General features: G+C 40.7%; 1 protein-coding gene across 1 annotated transcript in view; it reads left to right on the plus strand.

Annotated features, from left to right (window-relative positions):
• The window catches only part of Dsg4 (desmoglein 4), a 53,425-nt gene extending 37,110 nt beyond the window's left edge, over positions 1-16,315 (plus strand). The window contains exons 10-17 of the mRNA XM_085833725.1: positions 1,526-1,797; positions 3,198-3,337; positions 5,960-6,178; positions 7,092-7,397; positions 9,559-9,698; positions 9,853-9,916; positions 11,218-11,426; positions 15,545-16,315. Coding sequence (XP_085689851.1) covers positions 1,526-1,797; positions 3,198-3,337; positions 5,960-6,178; positions 7,092-7,397; positions 9,559-9,698; positions 9,853-9,916; positions 11,218-11,426; positions 15,545-16,315 — 2,121 coding nt within the window. The remainder of the gene's footprint in view (positions 1-1,525; positions 1,798-3,197; positions 3,338-5,959; positions 6,179-7,091; positions 7,398-9,558; positions 9,699-9,852; positions 9,917-11,217; positions 11,427-15,544) is intronic.
• The last annotated feature ends 236 nt before the right edge of the window (positions 16,316-16,551 follow it).

Here is a 16,551-nt window from a genome sequence, read left to right on the forward strand (position 1 = left end):
GTCTTTACTAAGCAATTGCAATATTCTACACTAGCTATCATGCAATAAAGTCCATCTGTAGGAAGGTTCTGCACACAGACCCTCCTCTAACTCACACCACTCTGGGAAGAAAAGCTGTGATTCCTTTTTATAGAAAATGAGACAAAATCAAAAAATGAATTGCTTCAGTTCTCCTGAGTGGCAAATGTTAAAGATGGGATCCACCAGGTCTGTGAGATCCCAGTCTGGAGATGGTAAACCAGGATTCAACAAAGAGCCAGTGTTGCTTACGTTAGCTTCCAGAGCAGTGTCTCACAGGCAGTGCCCAGCACACCTTGTTTCCACCACAGCCTTTCCACCTGTGACCTTTCATGTCCCCACATAAGTCACTCTAGATCAAAAGACTGAATTCACCTTTCATCTGGGAAACTCAGTTCAAAGGTGACTGTTTCTCAGGGTGTGGCGTTTACTTGAGTGTGCCTAAAAAAGGAGCCATCTTGTCAACCAGACCCATTGCAACTAAGTTACAGTATTGGGCAGATGGTAAGAGCATGATTTCTTAGAATTGTTTGCATCATCTCAATAATGATTATATGTTTGCCAACATCCTAGATATTGTCTATTTATTCTGTCATTACTCCTTTAAAGAGAGTCTCAAATGTAAATTCTACAAAAGGAGGTCTGAGCTCTAATTACTCAGTCAATAATTATAGTGATTTTTGATCAATTCTAGATTTACTTTTTATTTTTTATAGAAAGAAGTCCTTTTTTTATTTTAAAGTTTTTTTATATAAACAGATGAAAATTCTAAAATAGTCTCAATTTTAGCCCAGGGCCCATCTAGCATGTTCAAGGTCCTAGGTTCTATTCACACCATCATAACAAACAAAGATAAAAAAATAACAAATGAAACTATAAAGTTAACTCATCGACACATGCACAAAATGTTTCATAAGTGATCATAAGTGATCACGTGCATAAGGAAACCTTGTGAAACTAAAATTACCTCAATTTAAGAATCAGAATTGCACAATTTTGCTCTAGTATATAGCCTCCTCATCATGTTTCTTCTTCTATCTAAAAGGAGCACTGGTCTGGGGAGATGGCACAGTTGATAATGCACTTGCCATAAAACATGAGGACCAAAGTTCATTCAAATCCTCGGAACCCAGTAAAAAGTCATTTGGGCCTGAGGAAGAGCACAAGCAAGAGCACAGGAAACAGAGGCCCGGGGCAGGCGGGGGGGGGGGGGGGGGAGCCCTCAAGGCAAGCTCACTAGCTAGACCAGCCAAACATTTCAATTTCAGAGGGAGACTCTACCTCAATATATAAGGTGGAGCACCACTGAGAAAGACACCCAGCATCAGCCTCAGGCCTCCATACACATGCGCACGTGCACACACACATATACACACACACACACACACATCTATGACACTCATGAAAACATACTTAAACACATCTATATACGTCACACCCTCATCCTCCTCCCAAAGAAAGAACCGTTTACTAGTGCAAGCCTGTTTGCGTCTGTCTGTCGTTTCAGATGCTGGATTATGAACAGGAACCTAACATTTACCTCAGCATTGGAGTTAGAAACCAAGCCGAGTTTCACCATTCAGTAGCATCTCAATTCCAAATGCACTCTACCCCTGTGAGAATCCAGGTTGTTAACGTGCAGGAAGGACCGACCTTTAGCCCAAGTTCCATGACGTTCACTCTACGAGGAGGAATGAGGGGAGACTCCTTAATGAACTATGTGCTTGGCACATACACAGCCATAGATATGGACACAGGAAACCCTGCAACCAATGTCAGGTATGGTGAGCACTTGTTCATACTTGTGTGGTAGTTCTAGCCACTGTTCATTTATGTGGTACATGCTACAAAATTTGTGTAGTGTTTGGGGAAAGGGACGTCTTTCTCTTGTTGCTTGTTTTAGGAGACTATGACAGTATTTGGCATTTTCTTGGAATTTAGTAACATGCTACTGGGAGCTCTGGTTATGGAGTCAGCGCACCTGAAATGATTGCAACATTAAAGTACTGTTTCCATGAGAGTCTTTTTGATCCTCTGAGCTCAGCTGTACTACCCTGAACTTAGCCTGAATAGGTTATATTGTAGCCAGTGGCACACCATAAAGAATGACTCACTACCTGTTTTCATAAAAGCTGTGGCTATCTGAGATGACTTTCAACTCTCTGCTTGACCTAAAAGGGAAAAAAAAAGAAAGAGTGAAAGAGGCTGAGACATCAGTGCTTCAGAAATATGTGAACATAAAGAGCCAAAACAGAAAAAGAGAACAGTACACATTTGGGGCACGGGGCATAGAGGCTATACACAAAAGGTGCTAGAAATCTCTAAAATGGTCTTCTCTTTACCCTTTCCATCTGTCTCCTCCTCTTTCTTCTCAGTACTTGTGGAGTGAACAAAGTCTATAAGTGTAATAATCTAATTGGCTTTGAGGACAACTTCTGAAGGTAACTCCCATGAGGAAATGACAGAGAGGATCAGACAGGAAGCGCGGGTGCTTGACCTCACCTGCTGGAGAACCCCAGATTTTTCCAATCAGCTTATCCTTTAGATCCTTATCCATAACAAGACCCAGACAGAAAGGTGGCTAAGGGCTACCACCAACCCCTAAGCAAGCCAGCAGTCTGGCACTCTAAAACCAGCCTGCCTCACACCCACAACCAGCTAGCAGAACCTGCCATGCATAAAAATAAATATTTGGTTTTCAAACTACATAAAGGGCAGGGCGGTGGTGGCGCACACCTTTAATCCCAGCACTTGGGAGGCAGAGGCAGGCAGATTTCTGAGTTCGAGACCAGCCTGGTCTACAGAATGAGTTCCAGGACAGCCAGGGCTACAGAGAGAAACCCTGTCTCGAAAAAACAAAAACAAAAAACAAAATCAAACTACATGAAGAATATTTGTTATTGCTTAATATTAATTAATAGACCTGAGATATATCCACACATTTTACTATATAATTAAAATTGAAAAGAGGAATGATGAGGTATTGTTGTCAACCTAACACAATACATTTAATCCTGGATTCTCACTGGGACACACACACGTACATTTTGTAAACTAAGACAATTGTTATGATGAATCAATGAACACAAGTATGGGTTCATTGTATTATAGTTCTGATGTGATTTAAAAGTCTAACTTGCACGAAAAGCATAATAATGAACTTGTTTATTTAAAAACAGGTATGTCATAGGGCATGATGCAGGCAGCTGGTTAAAAGTTGATTCAAGGACTGGTGAGATACAGTTTTCTAGGGAATTTGACATGAAGTCAAAATATATTACGGATGGGATGTATGCAGCACAGATCCTGGCTATAGATGGTAAGAAACTTCTTTTTAATATTCTAACATGATTAATATATGAATATAATTACATGAACTACTATTAATTCAACTATTCTACTGTCGATAGTTGTATCACTGAAAATGTATTACTTAGTGGTATAAATGAAACATAAAACTGAAAGTTTTTAGTATGTTAGATTAAGAACTAAACTTATCGAACTTAAAAAATAGAAAGAATTTAACTATATGCATAACCATAAATTATACTCAAGCCAAAACTTATCTCACTTAGTTTCAAATCAGTGGTCTATAGGATGGAACTGAAAAGTTAGATATTGTGTAAATAAAAGTTTGTTTCTATTTATGGCCGCATTGCTTGAGTATGGCTAATCTCACTTGTAGAGTATGTGAGGAATGCTTCCTCACCGTCAGGATTACAAACTGTGCCCAAAGTTTATTACAGGGTCACCTTGGTGGGAGGCAGTGAGCCTGAGAGCACGCTTACTTTAGCCACCAAAACTTAGATATGATGAGAAACCTGCCTGTTGCTTAAGTAAACAACACTGTCTGTTGTAAGATGCTCTTGGTCCAGAAAGTTTCAGATGATTCAAATTCTACCATCTTTAAGCAAAGATTGATCAACTTCCTTCATGGAAAAAAAATTGATGTCATATTCCTTCTGGAGAATAGCAATAGGAATTAGTTTATTTGCAGATAATCAATGATTCTCCAGATCAGTACCTAGGAAGCCAGCTGCTACAGAGCAAATGAAGTGAAGTCAGAAAGAAAGAAAAGAGATAAATGTCTCAACTGTATCCCTAAAGGAAGTCTGAGGAGGTTGGGAAGTGAACAGCTCTATCTGGCCTTTACCATATACGGGGACAAAGGCAAATGACTCAATTTATGCCTAAGGGAAGTCAGAGGTACTAGTTAATGAACGGCTCTAGCTGGCCTTTAAAGGGTTCGGAGAGAAAGGTGAGGCTCTATCTGGACACTTTAAAGGTGAATTACTAAATGCAAGGCTCAAAAAGAAAAAGAAAAAAAGAAACTAAAAGCACAATAAAGTCCAAGAACTGAGCCATGTGTTTTTGTCTTCATACAGAGTGCCTCTTTCAATGTTCAGGTCAGTTATATATATCTAACATTTTCTTTCTTATTGTCAGCATTCTGGAAGGTTTGTTTTTTTTTTTCAAAACAGAGTCTAACATACCTTGATCATATGTGAAAATCTGCAATAAGTAGAACAAAAACATAATTATGGCTCAAGAGAGAAAAGAAAAAGTGTTACCAAAATGCACTAAAAGATTAAAAAGGGTGTTGCTTACCTAAGCACAGGATCTATGTGGGCAGAGAGCATCATCATCTGGGTGGTTCTCTTTGAACCAGAATGTGTACACAGCAAGCAAGCAAGGAGGAGCCCTGGAAAGCAAGCTTTATAACAACAACTTCTGCTTTGGTTAACAAATCAAATCACAAGGCCACAAGTCAGCTACAGGGAGCCAAAAATGAGAAATAGAACCAACAATGGAACAATGTGCTGTGTCTCTAATAAAAGAGTAAGCAAACAGACACTTTAGAAAGTCTCGTGATGATAAACTATGGGAACAGAATCACATGTAATAAAGACAGGCTCTTGGCTTATTATCACTTCGGTATCCAAAAGCATCTTTGGGTAAACAAGATGGTTCAGTGAGTAAAGGTCCTTGCTGCCAAGCCTGATGAACTGAGTTCTGTTTCTAGGACTCACATGATGGAAGCAGAGAATCAACTACTGCAAGGTGTCCTTTGACCTTCACGTACTTGCTGTGGTGTGCACACACAGACACACACACACAAATACACAGGTGTGAACATACAAACACATACACACAGACACACACAAACACACATATACAAGCACACACAGACACACAAATCCACACACAAATAAATTAAAAATACAAAATATATTACCCTTAAAATAGTGAGTTTCCAAATGAGAAAATCAAGGCTCCTTGCAGGGTAATAACAACAATACTTTATTCATTATAACACAGCATAAAGTAGGAAGTGGACTTCTCTCATTTTTATCATTTTATTCATTTTTATCTTCTGCCTTTTCTAATAAACTATACTGACCAATACTTTCTTTCAAGTAGATTAGGGGAAACTTGATATTTTTCCTAGAAAAGCCATTAGAGAGAGAAATAAACAAAATTTCTTATCAACAAAAAGAACAATAAAATATGCAAGCAATTGTAACAACCCACACACACACCAGAGTTATGAATACTGCACCACTCACAGAGCCTGTCTGACCCTGAATGGGGTGGTTGACAGCTGCTGCGGGGTCCACCCCATTAGGACAGGATGAGAAGAGCAAAGGATGAACATTCTTTGAAGTGCATCCATCTTCCATCTCCATGTTCATTGAGATCAAGAGAATGAGAGGAAGAGAAAATGCATCTGCAGAAAAGTGAGCAGCATTCACAAGAGAAGAAAGGCTGAGAGAATGCTAGGGAAGCCGCAGTAACTGATGCAACCCAGCCAGCCAGAAACCATCACACCTCCCACATCACTCACACTACTCACACTTCCTATGGCATCGATGTGGGATAGAAATTGGAATCTTCTCCCTGACCTTGCTTACCCGAACTCCCATGATGCTTTCCTTTTCAGATGGCTCTGGGAGAACAGCTACAGGAACCATATGCATTGAGATTCCTGATGCCAACGATTACTGTCCCGTCATTTATGCTGAAAGCAGAAGTGTCTGCACCCATGCTTCGTCTGTCAGGATCTATGTCAACGATCATTCTTTCGGGTCCCCCTTTACCTTTTGTGTAGTTGATGAGTCACCAGACATAGCTAATATATGGGATATCAGGTCCATCAATGGTAAGTAGACTGGAAAGGTGCTCACACTTGAAGGTCCAAAGCAAAGCAATGACCAAATATAGTCCAATACTCAAACATAATCTTATGCCTTTTTCTATGACATAGCTACATTAAATAAAAATTAGCCAGGCAGCAGTGACACACACCTTTGATCCCACTGCTTGGGAGGCAGAGGCAGGTAGATATCTGTGAGTTCAAAACCATCCTAGTTGCTGGACTTGAGTTCCAGGACAGCCAGGGCTACAAAGAGAAATCTTGTCTCAAAAAAAATTTATACACACACATCTCAGGTATACTATACTAGACATTTTTTCGGGGTGGGGGAAAAATCAGTCTGGAAAAAAAGTCAAAATATTTCAATACTACAGTTGAAAACTATAGTATGTAAATACCAGCTAATTCATTATTTTATACATGTGGGCAGTAATCCAATGTTTAATTCCTTGAAATATACAGATAATTTGACTAACACTAAAGGTCACATTTCCCCACTTTAAATAATTCCAGTCAAATACACAAATGTCTCTTAAATCCTCCTATCCTGAAGATATTCATTCACTTTCTTCTCACCAATGAAACTGTTTCTATAATGAGCTATTTGTTCATTCTTATCAATAAGGGTAAAAATTTAAATCCAAATTGTCAAATATTACAGAAATAGTTGAACAAACCATGGAATATGTCACTTAGATGTGGTACTCTTGAATGTGGCAGTACATGCTAGAGCCAATGACAAGGGTACCTAATAGAAAGGGAGACAAGTATGGGGTATGGCCCTCTCCATATACAGATCCTTCAACTCTGGTCTTAAAGACACAGAACTTGGAGAGAGGAGCTGAGTCTGCCTAGAGCATCAGGAAGGGTTACTGCCAGGGAACTTTAACCTCTTCCCTCTATCTTCCTTGTTCTCCAGGAACCTCTGCAATCCTTATGACTGAGCAGACTTTGTCTCCAGGACCCTACCAAATCCCCATCCTCGTGAAGGACAGTCACAACCGAGCATGTGAATTGCCACAGACCGTGCTGTTAGATGCCTGCTTTTGTGATGACCACCATGTGTGCTTGCACTCCAGTACCACAGGCATCTACACTGGGGACACCACCTGGGTGACCGATGACATGTATGGGACTGTCACTGATGATGGAGTTAGGCAGTCAAACGTCGGACTTGGCCCAGCAGGGATTGGCATGATTATTTTGGGGCTCTTGCTACTGCTCTGTAAGTACTACATAGAGTCTCTTCTTAGATGCATCAGGATTGCTAAATACATTTGACCATTTCTTTCTGGTATCTATAGCCATCTTGGGGCTGACAAGGGATCATGCCTTTTTATACTGATAACTACAAAGATCAAGAGTTTGTGATCTTCCTAAAGATGGGAAACATGTGCAAATCATTAAGAGTAACATAGGTGCATATAAAATAGATCCTATAATAGAAGCTTTATAAAAATGATTCAAAGTAGAAAGGCAAGAACAAAAGACCCAAAGGAGGTAAGTTGTAGAATTGTTTACAGACCTGGATTTAAAAGAGGCCCTAAAACTTGAGGATTTTCTCATAGTGGTGATCTAAAAGGCAATCTAGGGCAAAGAGCAGCCTGGAGCTATAGCCAGGTGGGATACTGCAAACCACTAGTCAGTGAGGCCCCTGGGCTAAGTCTTGAGCACCAACAAAATAACAGACAGGCTGGAGAGAGAGATTGAAGGGCTGAGCACATGGAGGAAGTAGAAGTCAAAAAGTAGAAGCAGTAAACCCTGCATGGAGGCTCTTAGGTAACATGCCTGGAGCAATAAGTGATCTGGGCTTTGATTCCAGGCAATGAGGGATCAATGATTACTGGGCTCTTGGGTGAGCTGCTCCCTCTGATAGAGCAGGATCCAGGGAAAGTGGTTTCGAGAAGCCCCAGACTCTACTCTAAGACCCTGGTCCTAGGAATGTCAAAGCCCTGAGCAAAACTCTCAGAAGGAGGCCTGCCTTCCCTGTGCTTTATTTTCAAGCATATGGATCTTCAAAAGAGAGTTCAATTACGTACTTTAGATTGCCCCTAAAATATTTAGACTTCATGGGGAGTCCAATACTGGGTTCTTAATCAAAACAATTAAACTGTACTGTTGATATATGTTTGTGAATGAGCAAAAATTAAAACGTTGTTGTTTTGAGAGATAAGAAAATAGTTATCTGTTGTTTAACAGACTTCCTTAAAATGACCTATGTTTTTGCAAGGTTATAAAAAAAATCATGAATGATTCTGGAAATGTCTTTGGAAATTTCCCAGAACCTGTCCTATGGCATGTTAGCAGTCATGATAAACAACTTTAAGTCAGTAGTTCTCAACCCTAGACACGCATAAAAATTTTTGAGATGTCTTTACAATGATTCATACCTGACGGAACCTAAGCATTAGCACCTTAAGTCCTCCTGACCTAGGCTTTAAAACGCAGGGTCAATACCATTTTCATCAGACTAGGTATCTTGGGGAAAGGTCAAAGCTCAAATTTCGAAATGCAGTTTCTATTGTCTATACACCTTTCCTTCAGTCTTCTAAAGTTGGGGTGTCACATGGAAAACCATCCAGAGTGGAGGATCGACTGACTGGTAGGTCAGGAGTTGCATATTTCAATAGACATATACAAGTTTTTAAGCATGGAAATAAAGGACTTGGAGTCAGAGAACTGAGTTAGATTCCTGAATATGTCATCAGTTGCCTTAGAAGTCCTGAAATTCGGGGGGAATGGGGCTATCTTGATTAGAGTTTCTGTTGCTGCAAGGAAACACCATGAGCAAACGCAAGTTGGGATGGAAAAGGTTTATTTGCTTACACTTCTACATTGCTGCTCATCACAAGTCTGGTCAGGAAACTCAAACAGGGCAGTAGCTGATGCAAAAGCCATGGAGAGGGTGCTGCTTACTGGCTTGCTTCCCCTAGCTTGCTCAGCCTACCTTCTTACAGAAATGAGACCAACCAGTCATCAGCCAAAATAGTCTGGGCCTTCCCCCATTGATCACTAATTGAGAAAATGCCTTGCAGCTGGATCTCATGGAGGCATTTTTCTCAACTGAGACTCCTTTTCTCTCTGATGCCCCTAGCGTGTGTCAAGTTGACACACAAAACAGCCAGTACAGGGGTCCTCCTTTCAAATCAGTTAGTAGAGAGTCTGGATTACAGAGCCTCACACCTCTCTGCTTCCAGCTCTCAGGTCCCATGTGATTTGGTGTTTGTGTTTCTAAAGATGGATGGTCACATTTTGATACTTCATTCTCTGGGGAGGAGAGCTCTCTAGATCTGATACATCTAGAGCAGACATTACCTGTGTATTTATCCCTTTGGTTCCAATTATGGTGGGCAGTTGAGATTAACTCTCTTCACTTTCTTGGCCAGTGTCACCCCTTTTACTGCTCATGTGTTGCTGCAAGCGAAGACAGCCAGAAGGCCTGGGAACAAGGTTTGCCCCTGTGCCTGAGGGAGGCGAAGGAGTGATGCAGCCCTGGAGAATAGAGGGGGCTCATCCGGAAGACAGGGTGAGTGGAGTGGACCGCCGCTTTCCACAGAAATGCGTGGTTTCGGTGGAAACTCAGCCGGCCTTGACAATTCCATGCAGGCAAAGTAAATAGGTCTTAGCTTTTAAGGGGAGAATGTGAAACATTTACTTTGAAATATTTCTTTTTCTTCCAGGATGTATCAAATATTTGTGTACCCATGACAGCATCTAATACCCAAGATCGCATTGATTCATCTGGTCAGTTGCCATTCAGTTCTGTTTCCTTTTCTAAGGTTTATGAAAGTATTCTATCAAACAATCTCAAGTTAAATAGTTTATAAATTAGCATATGTGTGTATGTCATTGCTTGAGAGTGCATACAGAGTTACACTCTGCTTGAGGTGGCCACCAATTTTTCTATCTGAAGTTACAGTCAAGCAAAATATAATGCAATGATTTAACAGGCACATTCTGAAGCCATAACTGGGGTTTTGTTTCTACCTCTGCCACTTATTAGTAAGAAGTTCCTAGAAGACCCAGCCTCCCTGGTTGTAGCCCTTCTCCTTGAAAGGAAGGCTACATGGCACTTATGTAATCAGTGTTGTAATTCTATATAATGTGATGTTTAAAAAATTCTTTACACAGCATTGATGTAAAGATTTTTTAATGACATATATGTTATATAGAATGTATAACCATGCAGCAGGTATTAGGTATGATGGATGGATTGATGGGTGAATGGATGGATGGCTGATGGATGGGTGAGTGGGTAGATGATGGATGGATGGATGGATGGATGGATGGATGGGTGGGTTTTCCTGTGTGCTACAATGTACATAATTAGAGTAGTACCTATTTATTGTAATGAGTATCTATAACAAAAGTTAAGTTATTGACAGAAAAGGGAATCAGATGTGTTTTTTGAACATTCTTTAAACTCACATGTACTTTTCCTGAACCAGTGTCATACACTCTGCTAAACTTAACCAGTCCCACATAGCACAAAAAAACTTAAAAGTACCACGCAATTGGGAATGACTGATCCAAGCAGAGATTGTCCAGTTCTAGAGCAGACATGAAATATTCCAGTGTTGATTTCTTAGTACCTAAAGCTTGACACTTTCCATATAAAGAGTGTGTATGATTCCCAAGTAAGCCAGATCTCCAGTGCACGTGCAAATGAGGACTGGAGAATTGGCTGCTGGAAGCAGGCTGGTCCTTGCTTGGGGGGGAAGGGAATAGGTTGAACCCCATTAAGGGGCCTAGGTCATAGCAATTGATGGGCCTGAACAGACCTAGTGCCTACCTCTACATTCTGTATCTTTAAATACCCAGGCAAATGTTGTATGCATGAGAATGAGCCCTGTCCGGTAGCCGTCTCCCTCTGTAACACCTAACTTTTGTCAAGTTAGAAAACTATTTATGATCCCAGTGGCTCACTGCCCAGCTTTCTTAAATCACTCCTGTGTTGTGTTGGTGATGGAGCAAGGGCTGACAGTATTCTGTGTGCATAAGCCAGGTAATTTGAGCATTGTCATGGAAAAACCCTGTCTTTCCAGAAATCTACACCAATACTTACGCTGGTGGAGGAACAGTGGAAGGTGGCGTGTCAGGAGTGGAGCTCAATACAGGTGTTGGGACAGCCACAGGCATGGTGGCTGCAGGAGCGACAGGGACCCTAAGGAAGAGGAGTTCAACTATAGGGACTCTTCGGGAATACCAAGACACTGGCATGAACATGGCCTTCCTGGACAGCTACTTCTCCGAGGTAAGCCTCTAACAGCTTACACACACAGACTTGGAAAGAATAGCTGGAGGGGTGGAAATATATTTGGTTGCTTTTAACCCTATCCCAATCTCATATAAAACATTTTTTAATGTTTTTTCAGCTCTTAAAAGACATAAAGCCAATATATAGCAGTGTTTCACATTTCACTACTATGACAAGACCAACATCTCCCATCATCCCCTGCTTCCCTTTTTTTAACATCTTTTCTTCTGGTTTTCCCCTTTAGTTCCCATAGTAACAACAGAGCAAATGGATGTTGATAAATAATCAAAACTTCATTCATATCCTCTAGGACACCACTCTTGTTCTCCAGGTAGAACCAATGAAGAGAAAACATAAAAGACAGGACAGGACAATGATGTGGCTCAGTTGGTAAAGTACTGTCCAAGTATATACAAGACCCTGGGTTCAGTCCCCATCACAAACCATACTTGGTGGCACACACCTATAATCCCTACATTTGGGAGATGGAGACAGGAGGATCAGAAGTTTGAGGTCATTCCCAGCTACATAGCCATCCTGTGATTGCTTAGAACTGTGAGAGATGGATGGGATGGATACATGAGAATCTGTCTCAGGATAACGATGATGATGATGATGATGATGTGATAGTTATGGTTATCATTATTAGTATTATTAGTATGACAGGGCTGGGAACACAGGATTTAAAGCTGGACCATGCATTAGCACAACTTGCTGACAGGCAAGAACCTAGGATCTAGGTTCACTTTTCTCAGTTTAGTGCCCAAACTTTTGTATCCCAAGGAAAAAGTGTCAAGGTTCTGTTAGCATGCCAAAGAAATGTTCCAATATACTGTGTTTGTTTAATAGTATCATAAACAGTAAATAAGCGTAGACTATAAGGATATATTAGCAATTAAGACCACTGGATGCTCTTCAGAGGACCTAGGTTCAATTCCCAGCACTCACACGGTGACTCATAACCATTAGTAACTCCAGTTCCAGGGGATCCAACACCATCTTCTAACACCATGCATACACATGGTACACAAATATGCATACAGGCAAAATACCCATAGACATAAAAATAAGATAATTTTTTAAAAGAGTAAATAATTCCTCATATTGAAAACCTTTATTTTGTTTAATCAGCAATATATTTTTCTCTGTCTCCATTAGACTTATTCCTCAAATGCTAGTAGTACATAAATTTCACCATTGCTCTTTGGAAAAAAGAAAAAGTCTGAGCATGCTGTAACCACACAAGACCAGTCTGTTCAACATTCCATCATGGATAGGGAGGTCCCCATGAGGCCCCGCCCTCTGTGACAAGCTATTGGCAGTTAATGGTTGCTATCAGAGGTGGGAATGGACATTTTCTTCAGTTATGTACTCACTAATGAGTAGCTCAGGCTCCAGTGATTTCCCCCCTTACCTGTGCTTAAGCAAGCAACCCCAACTCAGTACATTAAAAAAAAAAAAAAGATTAAAGTCATGAAAGCAGCAAGAAAACTAGAGAGGAAGAAAAGGGGGTTCAGAGGCAGTGTAGAAGATTAGAGAGAGTAATGAAGGAAGGCAAACATAATCACAATATTAGGTACATGTATGAAATTATCAAAAATAAGCAAAAATAGCAGTTAAAAATTATTGCAAAACATATGAATAACATCAATTATTTAATATTGGATCAATACTACTAGTTTAGTCAACAAGTAGACTCAAATTATATGTACCCAAGAAATATTATTAAATCATTCCAAGAATTATAACTATATAAATATTATATATGTATATATTAATTATACACTTTATACACTAAAGACATTCCACTCCATCCACTACCTGGTGTTCCATGCAAGAATCTGAGGGAGTATCTAAGAGGTCATTCAGACTATGAAATGTCACCGTGATTTGGTTTTGACATCATAATATGCACTCACTCATTTCTGGTGGGCAAATGTGGAATGCAGAGCAAATGAAAAGCAACAGGGTTCAGGACGAAAGATAGGATTCACTTTGAGACTTTATTCTTCAACTGTTTGGGACTTGAGCATACAACCACTCTGTCTTAGTTAGGGTTTTACTGCTGTGAGCAGACACCATGACCAAGGCAAGTCTTATACAGGACAACATTTAATTGGTAACTCTGACGCTTACAGGTTCAGAGTTTCAGTCCAGTATCATCAAGGTGGGAACATGGCAGCATCCAGGCAAGCATGGTGCAGGAGCTGAGAGTTCTACATATTCATCTGAAGGCTACAAGCAGAGTACTCATTTCCAGGCAGTTAGGATGAGAGTCATATAGCCCACACCCACAGTGACATATCTACTCCAACAAGGCCACACCTACTCCAACATGACCACGCCTTCTAATAGTGCCATTCCCTGGGCTGAGCATATACAAATCATCACATTCTCTCTCTCTATCTCTCTGTTTCTCTTTCTCTCTGTCTCTCTGTCCCTCCCTTCCTCCCTTCTTCCTTCCTCCCTCTCTCCCTTACTCCCTTTCTTTAGTTATCTTATAACATAAAATGTCAGTGACATCCTGCAGACCTCTAGGATTCTGTGGAATGACATGCATGGTGGCACACATCTGTAATCCCACACATGTAAGAAAATTTGAAGCCAGCCCAGATTACATAACAAAACCCTCCCTCAAAAATAACATCAAGCCAAAACACAAAATCATGGACAGAGGGTTGTGAAATCTCATCATTAGCTGAAAAGCTATTGGCAATTGATGGCCACTAGAGGAGGGAGTCAGTTTGCTCCAGGGATGATGTAGCCCCTGAGAGACTACTCTTGGTCCAGTAGATGGTCCTACAGCCATGAATATGCAGGCAGCACTGAGGACACACGGCGGTTGGGGGGGGGCTGAGAGAGAAAAGTGGTAGAGGAGGAAGGAGGGGGTGTTGGGGAGGAGGGAAGGAGGGGAAGTTGATCAAAACACATTACATGCATATATGACGTATCTAACAATAAAAATAAATTTAAAAAGAAGAAATATGTTGGGACTGAGATTGAAATAAAATGTGTGGAACCCTTTATGGGCCAGAACAGGAAGGCGGATCTGACTGGTTCCTGCTTCCAGCCCTGGGCTCCTCCTAAGAGTTTAGTCTTAAAAGTCAATTTTGAAAAATAATTTGAAGCAAGGCATGATGATACACGCCTTTAATCCCACCTTTGGAAGCTTTAGGCAGGAGGATTGTGTGTTTGAAGCCTGTCTGAGCTCAAAAGTGAGACTGTCTCCATAATAGTAATTTGTAAAAGATCATAAGGACTCATCTTTCAGACCTTTCCATATTTAAACTTATCCCTGGCATCATCTTTGAATAGCTAAAGCCACAGAGGTCTTCAAGGAAATTCGAAGGAAAGTCTCTGACTGTCAGAGAATTTTCAGTTTTACGTATGTGTTTGTTCCAAATGGGTCTAATGTATCTCATTACAGAAATATTTGGAGACTAGCAAGATGACCCAGCATGTTTAGGATCTACCTGTCAGTAGGAAAGACCCAACCTGAAAGTTATCACCTGACCTCCATATGTGGTCTATAGTGCACACATATCTGCACACATGCAAACAAATAAATAAATGCATAAGTGTAAGAAACTTTTTTAAATAAATATTTTGAACATAACTAAACACATTTTTTTTTTGGTTTTTTTCCAGACAGGGTTTCTCTACGTAGCCCTGGCTGTCCTGGAACTCACTTTGTAGACCAGGCTGGCCTCGAACTCAGAAATCCGCCTGCCTCTGCCTCCCAAGTGCTGGGATTAAAGGCATGCCCCACCACTGCCCGGCCACATTTTATTTCTAAGTGATCTCAGAAACAAAAAATCATAAACCCAAAAGAATTGGATATTATCTGATTCAAAATACAAGGAAATACATTATCATTTATTACTTTTCAAATTAGGGGAACTAACACATATTCCTCAAGTTCTATACCCCATTAACTCACACAATGATCTCTATTTTAAAACACAATAATTTAGTAATACATCCAAGTATTGTTTTATTTCTTAATTTAATCCACAAAATCTTTAGGTCAGAAGTCACTGAAGCACAATTATTACTTCTCACTGGTTGATGTAAAGAAAAAGAAACTTAATTTCCTGCCTTTCCTCCCATCTTAGAAAGCGTATGCATATGCAGATGAAGATGAAGGCCGACCAGCCAATGACTGCCTGCTCATTTATGATCACGAAGGAACTGGGTCACCCGTGGGCTCCATTGGCTGCTGCAGTTGGATTGTGGATGACTTAGATGAAAGCTACATAGAGACTTTGGATCCAAAGTTCAGGACTCTAGCTGAAATCTGCTTGGACACAGAGATTGAACCCTTCCCTTCACACCAGGCCTGTATACCCATCAGCACTGACCTCCCTCTGCTGGGGCCTAATTACTTTGTCAATGAGTCTTCAGGAATGACTCTCTCAGAGGCTGAATTCCAAGCAGAAATGGCAGCAGCCTCTGAACCAATGATTCATGGGGACATCATAGTGACTGAGACCTACACTACTTCTGACCCATGTGTCCAACCCACAACGATTGTTTTTGACTCTCAGATTCCACCAAACGTAGTCGTGACCGAAACCGTAATGGCACCTGTGTATGATGTTCAAGGGAACATTTGTGTGCCTGCTGAGATAGCCAACACACACAATGTATACTATGCTGAGAGAGTGGTGGCTAGCCCTGGTATACCTGACATGGGCAACAGTAACATGAGTGATGCATGTATAGGACCAGTGATGAGTGGTGGTATTTTGGTAGGGCCAGAAATTCAAGTGACTCAAATGATGAGCCCAGACATTCACATAAGTCAAACCACGGGCTCCACCTCCCCAATGACTTCTCAACACCGAGTAACCAGATACAGCAATATACACTACTCCCGACAGTAAGTTCTCCATGGAAACTCTGTATTCTAATGCCCACCAACATCCCATCAAAGACATATAATGTGCTGTAGTCCACGTTTTAACACTCAGCAAACATTCACACATTCTAAGTTCAACAGGGCTCTTTGATGACAGCTTTGGGAGGATAAATACGACTACGCACTTTAGATAAACCTCTTTTTAGTTCTTTCTGTTTCTCAATAATGGGCCAAAAATACACCATAGAGTTAAAGGTGTTG

Source organism: Mus caroli, unplaced genomic scaffold (assembly GCF_978045245.1).
Source record: "Mus caroli unplaced genomic scaffold, Mus_caroli_1 scaffold_19, whole genome shotgun sequence".
In the NCBI taxonomy this organism is placed as follows: Eukaryota; Metazoa; Chordata; class Mammalia; order Rodentia; family Muridae; genus Mus; species Mus caroli.